The 14265-nt window shown below is 48.4% G+C and overlaps 1 protein-coding gene across 1 annotated transcript in view; it reads right to left on the minus strand.

The window, feature by feature from the left end:
- Positions 1-3427: 3427 nt before the first annotated feature.
- The window catches only part of CIB4 (calcium and integrin binding family member 4), a 30840-nt gene continuing 20002 nt past the window's right edge, over positions 3428-14265 (minus strand). The window contains 4 exon segments of the mRNA XM_033145495.1: positions 3428-3548; positions 4539-4648; positions 5760-5848; positions 5850-5902. Coding sequence (XP_033001386.1) covers positions 3456-3548; positions 4539-4648; positions 5760-5848; positions 5850-5902 — 345 coding nt within the window. The 3' untranslated portion in view covers positions 3428-3455.

Here is a 14265-nt window from a genome sequence, read left to right on the forward strand (position 1 = left end):
CCAGGCGACAGGAGATCATCAGAGCTGGATTTTCTCTTCCTGCCCTGCCATATCATGTGCCCCAGGAATACCTGGGGGAAGTTGCATTCCATAAAAAATGAACTTCTGGGGCATAGCCCAGTGATTAAATTCCCCCACCCACCATCCCTCAGACACACATGCTAGCCTCAATTTTTGTACCGTCTGCAGTGTTGTTTGCATCGCACACAATCCCGGAACACGGCAGATAGCCAAACCGCGGGATTGACTCGCAGAAGATGGCAGACCCTCCAAGTGTCCCTGTTTTCCAGGGAGAGCCCCGGATTTACAGAAGCCGTCCCGGTTTCTGATTTGATCCGGGAAAGCCTCGCTTTTGCTTGTTGTTGTTGTTTAGTCATGACCCCATGGACCAGAGCACAGACTCATGTTGGTAGCTTCGAGAACACCATCCAACCATCTTGTCCTCTGTTGTCCCCTTCCCTTGTGCCCTCAATCATTCCCAACATCAGGGTCTTTTCCAGGAGTCTTCTCTTCTCATGAGGTGGCCAAAGTATTGGAGCCTCAGCTTCAGGATCTGTCCTTCCAGTGAGCACCCAGGGTGATTTCCTTCCGAATGCTTTTGCTTAGGACATCCCTATTTTCATCAGAGAAAAACGTTGGAGGTTGTGAGATGCAACCGTGGACCACCACTCGGATGCCATTAAAAGGGAATTAGACCGATTCCTGGAGGAATTGGCTAGAGGCTATTGGTGGCCTCTGGTCACAAGGGCTGTATATTACCTCCGAGATCTGAAGATCAGTTTCTGGGGAACAAAGTGGTGGTGTGATTTTGTGAGCTTGTCTTGGAGGCATTTCCCCGGCCACGGTGGGGAGGAGGATGCAGGACCAGGCGGTCCTTTGGTCTGATCCAGCTGCAGGGCTCTTCTAGAATGGTAGAGTTGGAAGGGACCCCCAAAGGTCCTCTAGTCCAACCCCCTGGGATGCAGGAAGCACAGCTAAAGAATCCCCAACAGATGGCCACCTGACCTCTGTTGGAAAACCTCCAACGAGGACTGTCTGCTCCCGAGGGTGTCCGTTCCTCTTAGCAAAACACCCCCTCTCCACTTTCCAGAGTGGGCACTACGAAGTCCAGACAAGTTCCTGGCAGGCGGAGGCACTGAGCTTCCAAAGATTTAGCTGAGTTGCTTGCCTGGAACCCTGCGCACTCTGGATCCTCGTGGAGATGTTATTGTGAGAATTGCCGAACTGCCTTCCTTTCTGGGTTAATGAGATCACCAGTTGATAACTTAACGGTAGGCATTCCACCTGCTGGAAAAGTTACCGCAACGAGGGCTCACCCACATTTACTTTTTGCCTCGCACTTCGAGTTTTCTGCAAATGCTGTTCGCTCCGGTTCAGCGGGAAAGTCCCAGGGCCCCCCAAAAATTAAGTGTTTGGACACGATGCTTTAAAGCACAGACCCATGGCTAGAAACATGGCACAAAAGCAAGTCTGGATGAGGCCTTGACTGGATATAACAGCAAACACGATTCTGTACAGCCCAAAGAACCAAGATTGGGGGGGGCGGTGAGATGGTGCCAATCTTACTAAAGGGTGGGACAGTCCCTTGCTGGGGGGGGGGAACAGCTAATAAACTGAGGGTCTTTGGGAGCCAAAAGAAAAAGGATGATTTCATACTTGTTTGGCCTGACTTTATTTCTTTTGTAAGTAAAGAAGAACAAGAACTTTGCTTGGCCCATAAACAAATATGGCTGATATAGCGAATCAGGGCATTGGAATATGTTACCGTATTTTTCGCTCCATAGGGCACACTGGACCATAGGGCGCACCTCGTTTTTAGAGGAAAAACAAGAAAAAATATATTTTCTGGTTTTCCTCCTCTAAAAGCCCTGTTTTTTTGAGGATCAGCTAAAAGTTTTGCAGCTTTTTTTTGCAAACGGAAAAACCGTGGGTTTTTTTTGAGGATCAGCTAAAAGTTTTGCAGCTTTTTTGCAAAGGGGGAAAAGCAAAGCTCCTTTTGCAAAGGGAGAAAAGCAAAGAGGAAAAGCCCCCTTTTTATGGGGTTCAACTCACATTTCTGCAGCTTCTAAAGGAAAGGGAGCCTTTTCTACAGTTTCCAGACAGATAATCTAATCAGCCAGTCACATGTCGCTGGGGAAACAAACAACCTTCCTCTGTAGCACATTCAACAAAGGGGCGGGGCTGAACGGGAGCCGGGACTCTTATCTCTCTCCCGATCTCTTGCTGATCAGCTGCTGAGCGGGGTCCTTTCAACACCCCCTTTTCTCTTTGTAAAATAAAAAGCATGATCCTCTTTTGGCCCCTGGGCAATTCGGCTCCAGGGACCACCATTCGCTCCATAAGATGCACAGATATTTCCCCTTACTTTTTAGGAGGAAAAAAGTGTGTCTTATGGAGCGAAAAATACAGTAATTCCTTTCCCTTGGTATAGTAGGGTCCATGTTTTGTCACCTTGTCTTGTTTAATCATTACGTCTATGCAAAAATAGCTCCTGTCTCTATCTTCCTCGCATTCACATGCCTGCGGTTTATTTATTCGGGTTTCGTTCTACAGTATGTCTGCGTTTCTTTGACGGTGATCTGTAATGGTACATGGACTCAGTATATTGCCATCAGATCCCTTTTGGGAACATTGTATTTTGCAGAATTTTGTATCGGTTTTCTTTAAAAAGCAATAAAAACCATTTAAAAGGAAAACAGAACTGGAATAGGGGTCGGGAAGCATAACCAGGAATGCTTGATCTGCAGAACAGAGAATTAAGGGTGCCAATGGGTGTGGAGAAATTCCCACCCTCTGGAATTTCACAAGAAAAATCACCGCCCTGCCCTGCCTTGCATTTTGCCGGAACTAAGGTGGCAACCCTACCATTCCCCCCCTCCTTTTTGTAAGCAGGATCCGCTGTATTCTGCACCTTCTTCCCCAGTGGCCCACCCTGAACTGAAAACGCAACCGCTCTCCAAGACTGCCCTGGGGAGGGAAAGAGGGAGGGAGATAGGAGAAACCCCATGCCCTTTGCCTTTCCTCAACAGTCAAATTTTATTCTCCTGCAAAATATACAGACAGATCTGTCGCCTGGGTCCCTTCCCTACAAAAATATCTGCGACGGAAGCGTCCCTCTGGAAGAGCTGGTTTTGTGCGTCTTGCCTTGTGTGCCGACTGGTGCCGCCATCTTGCCGCCCCTTCCTCAGAAGTAGAGCCTGAAAGAGCTGCAGGGGAAGGGTGTGCAATAAATCTATTTATCCTTATAACAGGCAAGGAATAGTGGAATGAGCATGATAGCTCTGTCCCCCGGCAATTGTCACTGCCACTCTCAAGCCGGAGGGTGACTTTCATGGAAAGCTTGTCTACTCATTTTTTTAAAGTTTGGGGTGGGAACTAAGGTACGGAGGGGGATTTCGGAGCTGGGCCCGTGGCGACCAGGGTTGGATGGCTCAGGTGAGTTTTTGACAGGGCTCTTACTGTAGGAAGTCTGGAGACTTGGTCATGGCATGTTCGAACTCCACCAGGGACAGCATCTTGTCATTATCCAAGTCTGCCTCCTCCAGGACCTGCTTGGAACGGAAATGTCTGCCTTGAAAACCACTCGCCCCTTCCTGACACAGGTGTCCCGACCAAAGGGAATGCCCTGTGTGAGAGACCCACACCCCAAACCACCTAGCTCTGGACATGAGATCAGCGTCTCCTGTTTGCTAACCAAAGGATGGAGCAAGCCAGCTGTCCCCAACCTGGTGCCCTCCAAATTTTTAAAAAATGTAACTGAGAGAAGATCTCAGAGCCTGGGTGAGTTCGTAGGAGAATATATAGCCTCACAATCTTGAGATGGGGACATCCCTCCCAACACTGCCCTCAAGGCACATGGAAATCATGCACCGAGGTCCACACCTAAAGTTCTCCCAGTTGGCCTCCTTCATCTCGTGCTGCTCCTCCATCAGCAACTCAAGGACCACCTGCATCTTCTTGGTCAAAAACGGACTACCAGGCAGAGGGCCTTCTCGGTAGTGGCGCCCGCCCTGTGGAACGCCCTCCCATCACAGGTCAAGGAGATAAACAACTACCTGACATTCAGAAAATACCTGAAGGCAGCCCTTTTTAGGGAAGTTTTCAATGTGTGATATTTTTGTATTTGATTTTTGTTGGAAGCCACTCAGAGTGGCTGGGGAAACCCAGCCAGATGGGCGGGGTACAAATAATAAATTTATTATTATTATTATTATTATTATTATATTATTACGACTCCCAACAGCCCCTGGGGCCATGGTGTTGGGTACAGTGGTGGCTGGCGCTGGTGGGGTGGGGGAACAGGGAGCCCAGCTGGCTCAGGGTCATGGGAGTTGTGGTGCCAAACATCTGGAGGGTACCAGGTTGAGGAAGGTTGAAGCAAGCTTGCTCTGTTCTAGCACCGCACTAGGAATTGGTGTCCTCCACCTCCCCTTGGCCTGCTTTGACCATTGCAGGACATCCCAGCACAGCCAACGTCTTGTCTCCAAGTCTCTGGAGATCTCATAAAAGGAAGGGCCTGCTGGTGGGGCGAGACGCACGTGGTTGGCCAGAGACGCGATCTCTTCCTCGCTGAGGTTGTTCCTGTTGATCAATCTGCGGATGACATTCTGGAGGTCTTCCTCGTCAACAAAGCCGTCGTCATTGAAATCTGGTCAAGGGAAGCGTTGCAAAATGTACGGACGGAATGGGTCATAACACAGGGACATCGGAAGAGGTTGCAGGGTCAGGCCAATGGCCCACCTAGTCCAGCATCCTGTTCTCACAGTGGCCAACCAGATGCTCATTATGGGGAACCCAGCAAGCAGGATCCGACCACAAGAGCCACACTCTCCCCTCTGTGGTTTCCAGCAAGTGGCATTCAAAAGCATCGTTACCTCTGGCCGTGAAGGCAAAACAGGTGCCCATCAGGGCTGGGCGATAACTGGTTTTCAACATTGTGATGTATCACCAGCTAAATTATAAAATAAAAAATTCCTTCATTAGCACCTTAGAGACCAACTAAGTTTGTTCTTGGTATGAGCTTTCGTGTGCATGCACACTTCTTAGATACATGAAATGCACACGAAAGCTCATACCAAGAACAAACTCAGTTGGTCTCTAAGGTGCTACTGAAGGAATTTTTTATTTTATTTTGTTTTGACTATGGCAGACCAACACGCTACCTACCTGCAGCTAAACATTGCGATTCACTGATACATCGCGATGTCTGAAATAAGGATGGAGCCAGGTAGAGGCATGGGCTGGCTTCACGGTTTTCCCTGCGTTGTGATTTTTGCACGTTCATGAATCTGGATTCTCCGGGTCGACAATTATGAAACCGATATCACAATATGGACTTCAACCCATTTGGGGGACGATATATCGTCCAGCCCTCACATACATCATGATTCGTGATAGTTGCCAAGTCAAAGATCATGAAACTGATTGCACGACATGGACTTCAGTTTTGGGCAATCTATCGTATATCACCCATGCTTTCGAACTGCTAGGTTGGCAGGAGCAGGGACCGAGCAACGGGAGCTCACCCCGTCACAGGGATTCGAACCGCCAACCTTCTGATCGGCAAGCCCTAGGCTCTGTGGTTTAACCCACAGCGCCACCCGCGTCCCCCTATATAGTATATATTCAACACAAAAAACATGGACAATTTGTTGTTGACAAAGGACAGCTGGACATATAAAGGGCCCTGACCCCACCCACAAGGCGACGACCACATTCCTCGGACCCCAGTTACACAAGGGGAATTTGGGGGGAAATACCCTACCATATCAGAAAAGCATACTCCATCTTAATGCTCTGGCACGCCCGGTCGCTGAAGACGGATGCCATCCCAAGGATGTCCTCAAAGGAAGTAGCCGTCGGTGGAGAAGACCTTGCAGATCCGGTCCCGGAAGGGGTTCACCTGTGTGGACGGACGAAAGGATCCCTGTTAAATCTGAAGCAGCGTTTTTATTAATTAGTTAATTGATTACTGAACGAAGGCCTCTGACTCCCCCCCCCCCCAATCTCAGGCAGCATCCCAAGCAGCAGTACCCCTCTTCTCCCACCGGGAGGCAGTAGGGAGCTTCTCCTCCCTGCCTCCTTTTGTCCAAAGGAGATTAATTTCCACTCTGGGTAATATGATAATCTCCAAATGCAGACTTATCGCTCGCAGTCTATGAAATGCCCTTTTGAAACCAGCAGCTCGATTGATGCATTTAAGATCGAAAGGCGAATAAATGGCTCCGGGATAATTCCTTTAAGCCGCAGAGATCCAACAATGACCCCTGCCTGGTGCTGGGAGAAGAGTGAGGGGGTCTGCAACCCACCTCAGCCCCACCAACTTCCACCACCACCGCTGCCCCCTCCTGCTGCCCCAGATGCTTGCTATAGGGCAATGTGTGGGTGTTCCCCCCAGCTCCCAGAGGTGTGTCCTTTCACACTGGCGTTTGGGATTGAAACTGCCAGATTTCATACCGTGGACCTCATAGATCCCAATATCCTCTTCACATGTACCTGGCTTGACAGCAGCACATGTGAACAGGATCCAGGGTCTCAGCAGACCATAAACTTAACATGAGCCCACAGTGCGATGCATTAGCAAAAGAAGGAGAAGAAGAAGAAGAAGAAGAGAAGAAAAAGAAGAAGAAGAAGAAGAAGAAAAGAAGCAAATGCTAAAGGTTTCCCATGATGGACATCGGGTTAAAGGTAAAAGCTAAAGGACCCCTGGATGGTTAAGTCCAGTCAAAGGTGACAATGGGGTTGCGGCGCTCATCTCATTTTCAGGCCAAGGGAGCCGGTGTTTGAGCACAGACAGCTTTCCGGGTCATGTGGCCAGCAGGACTAAACCGCTTCTGGCACAATGGGACGCTGTGACGGAAACCAGAGCGCACGGAAACGCCGTTTACCTTCCCGCCGCAGCAGTACCTATTTATCTAATCACACTGGCATGCTTTCGAACTGCTAGGTTGACAGGAGCTGGGACAGAGCAACGGGAGCTCACTCCGTCACGGGGATTTGAACTGCTGACCTTCCGATCGGCAAGCCCAAGAGGCTCAGTGGTTTAGACCAGTGTTTTTCAACCACTGTTCCGCGGTACACTAGTGTCGCGAGATGTCGCCTGGTGTGCCGTGGGAAAAATTAATTTATATATAGTCAATATAGGCACAGAGTTAATTTTTTTAACATTTTCTAATGGTGGTGTGCCTCGTGATTTTTTTCATGAAACAAGTGTGCCTTTGCCCAAAAAAGGTTGAAAAACACTGGTTTAGACCACAGCGCCATCCAACAGAAGTCTAGGGTCCAGATTAAAGGAAGTCATAGTTCCACTCTATTCTGCCTTGGCGAGTCTACATTTGAAATATTGCGTCCAATTCTGGGCACCACAATTTAAGAAGGATGTTGAAAAGCTGGAATGTGTACAGAGGAGGGCAACTAAGGGTCTGGAAATCAAGCCTCTCTAAAATAGATCCCAATCTCGTAGTGCAGAACAGTCAGGAGCAGCAAGAGACAGAGAGGAGGGAGAGGGAGAGAGAGAGAGAATATCTCCATTGTTCCTCCTGAAAGGAAAATAAGTGCTTTCCAAAAGAGTCCTGGATAGTGTGTTGTGTGCATTACTTTCGCTGGAATGAATGGCTGTGCCCTAAAAAAAAAGGGAGGCATTTATTTTGAGGAGGTGGCAAAGCGTCAGAGGGGAAGAGAACGGAAAGCCACCCAGCCCAACCCCCAATTTAGCCAAGGTGCACCAGGTGCTGAGCATAAGCCCAGAAGAAGAGGCTGCTGGATGAAGCCAGGGGCCCATCTAGGCGCATCCTGTTCTCACAGTGGACAGCCGCCTGTTCTGTGGGGAAACTGAGAAGCAGGATCCGATCACCAGAGCAACTCTTCCCTCCTGTGGTTTCCACAACTGGGATTCAGACGCATTGCTGCCTCTTGACCGCAGAGGCAAACAGAGCCCTCCCGGCTAGGAGCCATCGATGGCCCTCTCCTCCTCCCACAAATTCATCTAATCATCTTTTAAAGATATCCAAGTCAGTGGCCTGACGCGGGTGGCGCTGTGGGTTAAACCACTGAGCCTCTTGGGCTTGCCGATCAGAAGGTCGGCGGTTCGAATCCCCGCAATGACGGGGTGAGCTCCCGTTGCTTGGTCCCTGCTCCTGCCAACCTAGCAGTTCAAAAGCACATCAAAGTGCAATTAGATAAATAGGTACCACTCTGGTGGGAAGGTAAACAGCGTTTCTGTGCACTGCTCTGGTTCACCAGAAGCGGCTTTGTCATGCTGCCACATGACCCGGAAGCTGTACTCCGGCTCCCTTGGCCAGTAAAGCGAGATGAGCCGCAACCCCAGAGTCGTCCGCGACTGGACCTAACGGTCAGGGGTCCCTTTACCTTTACGTCGATGGCTATCCCTGCCTCCTGCAGCAGCGAGTTCCATAGTTAGTGATGTAATTAATTTCATAGCAGGGGAATGTCCAAAACTGTGCAGCAAATAACATGATTTATGCTATTTCCCCCTTATATGCCACTTGAACATTTCAGTCTGTGGTACGGGCACTGTTACAGGTGCCGTATAACACCCACTCTGCAGTTGTAAGAAATTGGTCTTTTGGTGTGGCGGATCCTGCCCTTTGGAACTCCCTGCCTATTGATATCAGGCAGGCAACTTCATTGAGCTCTTGTTGGTCTCTGCTGAAAACATTTTTGTCCAGCCCAGGTGTCTAGAATACTGCTTTGTGTTTTAATCTGTTTCTAGTTCAGCACTGATTTCCACTGTTTTGTCTGATCCCGTTTCAAAGCCGTCTAGGTTGGTGCCCATCGCTCCTGCACGAGGGAGCGAGTTCCACCGTTTAACTCTGTGCTGCGGGGGGGGGGGGGAGGTCTTCCTTCCCCCTGCCCTGAATCATTCCAACAGTTCCAGTGCCATGAGAGAGGGAGAAAAAGGCCTTCTCTATCGCAGTGTTTTTCAACCTTTTTTGGGCAAAGGCACACTTGTTTCATGAAAAAAATCATGAGGCACACCACCATTAGAAAATGTTAAAAAAAATAACTCTGTGCCTATATTGACTATATATAAAGTAATTCTCTTGCATTTTTCAATTTTTCCCACGGCACACCAGGCAACATCTCGCGGCACACTAGTGTGCCACGGAACAGTGGTTGAAAAACACTGCTCTATCGAACAAGCCATGGAGAGTTTGGCAAGCTTCTGTGAAATGCCTCCCCCTCTCTCAGGTGCGCCACAAGAACTAAAAAAGTTGGAGTTCTTGATAGAGGCGATGCAAAAAATTGTAGAGAAACAAGAACTCAGGCCACAACGATGATTTAAATGATTCAAGTTTTTCAAGTCTCTTATGGATAGATTTAGTTACAGGTGGGTAGCCGTGTTGGTGTGCTATAGTCGAAACAAAATAGAAAATTCTTTCCAGTAGCACCTTAGAGACCAACTGAGTTTGTTCTTGGTATGAGCTTTCGTGTGCATGCACACTTCTTCAGATACACTGAAACAGAAGTCACCAGATCCTTAAATATAGTGAGGGAGTGGGGAGGGGTATTACTCAGAAGGGTGGTGGGAATGGGGTCAGCTGATAGGTGTGGAAAACCTGTTGACAGTCTTGCAGGGAAAGGCAAGGGGTGAGATGGCTAAAGATAGCTTTGTTATGTATAATGAGATAAGAATCCAATGTCTTTGTTCAGACCAGGTTTCTCCATGGTTTTAAGTTTGGTGATTAGTTGCAATTCAGCCACTTCTCTTTCCAGTCTATTTCTGAAATTCTTTGTATTAAGACAGCTACTTTGAGATCTTTTATAGAATGTCCTGGGAGATTGAAGTGTTCTCCTACTGGTTTCTCTGTCTTGTGATTCCTGATATCTGATTTATGTCCATTTATCCTTTGGCGTAGGGTTTGGCCTGTTTGTCCAATATAGAGAGCTGAAGGGCACTGTTGGCATTTGATGCATACACAATGTTGGAAGATGAGCAATTAAATAGTCCTGAGATGGTATGTTTGATGTTGTTGGGACCAGTAATGGTGTTGTCCGGGTTTATGTGGCAGCAAAGTTGGCATCTGGGTTATTGCAGGCTCTGGTACCAGTGTCCATGTTGAGTCCTCTTGTTGTATTATTGTGGGTGAGGAGTTGTTTGAGATTGGGTGGCTGTCTGTAGCGATGAGGGTCTTCCTCCCAGAGCTTAAGAAGAGAATGGGTAGATTTGTTTCTTATAAATAAATGCCAGGTGAAATTAATGCGCCAGGACAAGGCCTTGTTTCGGAGATTCTTCTCAGCTATAGAGTCTTAAAGTTTTAAGGTCGATGTGTACTGGTTGCTTAAGACTCTATTAGTGAAGAAGAATCGCCAAACAGGGCCTTGTCCTGGCGCATTAATTTCACCTGGCATATAAACTTTAAGAAATATATCTATCCATAAGAGACTTGAAAAACCGAATCATTTAAATCATCGTTGTGGCCTGAGTTCTTGTTTCTCTACAATTTTTTACCACAAGAACTGGCATGGCTCTCGCCCAGCCTTTGCCAGTCTGGGCCCCCTCCAGATAATTGGGGTGATTCTGTGTTGCCTGGGGAGGAGGGAGTTGTGGTCCCACAATATCCCCTGGAAGCCAACTGAGATGGCAACATGTCTCCTGAAGATGGCAGCCCTCCATCAGCAAAGAGGTTTCCTCCAGCCCATCTCACATCACCCATAGAAAACCAGCTCCAACACAGCGGTATCTTGGTTCTCCAATGCCTTGGCACTCAAACAACTTGGAACCCAAACACTGCAAACCCGGAATAATAATAATAATAATAATAATAATAATAATAATAATAATAAATAATTTATATCCTGCCCTCCCCGGCCAGGACCGGGCTTAGGGCAGCTAACATCAAAGTATGTTGTTGTTGTTCAGATCGTTCAGTCGTGTCCGACTCTTTGTGACCCCCCTGGACCAGAGCACGCCAGGCACCACTATCCTCCACTGCCTCCCGCAGTTTGGGCCAAACATCAAAGTACCGGTATATAATACGTTAAAACATAAAATCAAACAATCAATTGGAATACAGCTTAAAATAAAATTTAAAACAGAATAAATCAGATGACAACCCACGAATTATAACTATAGGGGTTGCAGTTGGGGTTGGAGTAAGTGTTCTGGTTTGCGAACATTTTTCAGAAGCCGAACGTGCTCCGTTTGAGTGTTTATGCTGAGTTCTGTCTGTTTTTGCTATTTATTTTGCATTTTTGTTTTGGCGGCTCTTTTTGTTTTGTTTCTGTGACTGTGTGGAACCCAGCTCAGCTACTGATGGATTGATTGTGTGGTGTGACTGAAGTACATTGTTTATTGCTTTCATTTTATGGATCAATGGTCTCATTAGATAGTAAAATTCATGTTAAATGGCTGTTTATTAGGGGTTGTTTTTAAAAGCCTGGAACGGATTTGGAAAAGCTTTGGTTTTGGAATGGACTTCCAACAAAAATATTAAAATGCAATATTCTATTAAACGTTAAAAGCTTCCCTAAACAGGGCTGCCTTTGGATGTCTTCTAAAAGTCAGGAGAGTTGTTTATTTCCTTGACCTCTGATGGGAGGGCGTTCCACAGGGCGGGTGCCACCACCGAGAAGGCCCTCTGCCTGGTTCCCTGTAGCTTTGCTTCTTGCAGGGAGGGAACCGCCAGAAGGCCCTCGGTGCTGGACCTCAGTGTCTGGGCAGAAACGATGGGGGTGGAGACGCTCCTTCGGGTATACAGGATCAAGGCCGTTAGGGCATTAAAGGTCAGCACCAACACTTTGAATTGTGCCCGGAAATGTACTGGAAATGGGGTGAAGCGAATTTCAAGGCAGGTGTTATGTGGTCCTGGCAGCGACTCCCAGTGACCAGTCTAGCTGCCGCGGTCTGGATTAATTGCAGTTTCTGGGTCACTTTCAATGGAGCCCCAACGTAGAGCACATTGCAGTAGTCCAAGCAGGAGATAACTAGAGCATGCACCACTCTGGCGAGACAGTCCGTGGGCAGGGAGGGTCTCAGCCTGCGTACCAGATGGAGCTGATAAACAGCTGCCCGGGACACAGAATTGACCTGCGCCTCCATGGACAGCTGTGAGTCCAGCTGCGCACCTGATCCTTCAGGGGCACAGTTGCCCCATTCAGAACCAGGGAGTCCCCCACCCCCCACCCCCTGCCCCCCCAAAACAGCACGCTGGGGAAAATAGAGCCCAAACACAAGGATACTGAGAGTAGAAAAAAAGGAGACTCAGCTTAATTTTCACAAACTCTGTGTTTCTGCCTGCCAAGGACTTGCCTGGACTAGATAGCGCCCACTCTGGGAAGCAGAGGCTTCACTGTTAGATGCAATAGAGGAATGGTCTCTCTTGGAAGGTTGTGGGCTCTCCTTCCTTGGAGGTTTTTAAAGCAGAGGTTGGGCGCCCATCTGTCCTGGACGCTTTAGCTGAGCTTCCTGCATTGCAGGGGGTTGGACTAGAGGACCCTCAGGGTTCCTTGCAGCTCTGCAATTCTATGATAAGGCTGCTGCCTGTTCCTTATTGATGTCTAGCTACCTATCTCAGACAAATTCATGGAGGAGGAGAGGGCGATGGATGGCTCTGCTCTGCTCTCCTTGGTCAGAAGCAGGGATGCTCCTGAATATGACAGTTCCTGGGAAGAAGGAGGGGAAAGTTGCTCTTGTGCTAGGATCCTGCTTGCTGGCTTCCCATAATGAGCATCTGGTTTGGCCACTGTGAGAACAGGATACTGGAGAAGATGGACCATTGGCCCAATCCAGCAGTCTCCTTTTGTTCTTCTCTTTAGAGGAAAAAACCCCTTCTCTCTTTTGGTACAGGTTCCCACTCCACCCCCCAGTACTGAAAAACAGGAGGGTATTATTATTATTATTATTATTATTATTATTATTATTCTGCTGGTTACACGCCACACCACAGAGCCCGTCCTTTTAAAGGCTAGATTAGACAACTCTGGGGAGGGAGGGAATTTTCTCCCTGTTGGGCAGGAAAGAAAAGCATCTCCACTTCATAGCCATACATTTTTCCACCTTAGCAGGAAACCAAGCAAAATGGGATGAAGTTCAAAGCAAAATAACCTTTACGATTATTAATTTTTTTAAAGGAAAGTGCCTCAACCTCAAAATGCTGAAAAACAGCTTCATGCGGTTCTATCGAAAGCATTTCCCCCCACCCAGGGGAGTAACTGGAGGCTCCCTGACAGCTTAAATAGCTTCGGCACAGACAGCATCTAAGGGGAGAGGCAGGGAATGGAGGAGACCTTCCCTGGTTGTTGTGCCGCAACCACGCACATTTCCCTCCCCGCTTTCGCTGAAGGGTTGAAGTGCAGCAGGACGGCTGGGAAGAAATTTCAATACTAGGAATAAATCCTACTCATGAGTTGCAGTCAAATAAAGGTATATATTCTGTAAGAGTTAAAGGTAAAGGGACCCCTGACCATCAGGTCCAGTCGTGTCCGACTCTGGGTTGCGACGCTCATCTCACTCTATAGGCCGAGGGAGCCGGCGTTTGTCCGCAGACAGCTTCCGGGTCATGTGGCCAGCATGACTAAGCCGCTTCTGGCGAACCAGAGCAGCGCACGGAAACGCCGTTTACCTTCCCGCCGGAGCGGTACCTATTTATCTACTTGCACTTTGACGTGCTTTCGAACTGCTAGGTGGGCAGGAGCTGGGACCGAACAACGGGAGCTCGCCCCGTCACGGGGATTCGAACCGCCAACCTTTTGATCGGCAAGCCCAAGTGGCACAGTGGTTTAAACCACAGTGCCACCCGCTTCCCTTCTCAAAGAGGCTCACATTCTCCTTTCCCTTCTTCCTCCCCCACAACAAACACTCTGTGGGGTGAGTGGGGCTGAGAGACTTCAGAGAAGTGTGATTAGCCCAAGGTCACCCAGCAGCTGCATGGGAGGAGCAGAGACGCGAACCCGGTTCACCAGATTACCGGTCCACTGCTCTTAACCACTACACCACACTGGCGTGCTTTCAAACTGCTAGGTGGGCAGGAGCTGGGACCGAGGCAATGGGAGCTCACTCCGTCACGGGGATTCGAACCGCCGACCTTCTGATCAGCAAGCCATAGGCTCAGTGGTTTAACCCACAGCGCCACCTGGGTCCCTTTTCTGGTAAGAGTTACAGGCTTGTAAATTCTAACAGAAAAAACAGCGTTAAAGTATAATTCGTTACAATGTAGAAAGTAAGAGGTTTGACTCAATAACAAATGATGTATAAGTCCGTATCCAAAAGTGTTCAAAAGGTCGTTTTGTATGTGGAGCCGGAGT

This window comes from Lacerta agilis, chromosome 3, assembly GCF_009819535.1.
Source record: "Lacerta agilis isolate rLacAgi1 chromosome 3, rLacAgi1.pri, whole genome shotgun sequence".
Taxonomy (NCBI): Eukaryota; Metazoa; Chordata; class Lepidosauria; order Squamata; family Lacertidae; genus Lacerta; species Lacerta agilis.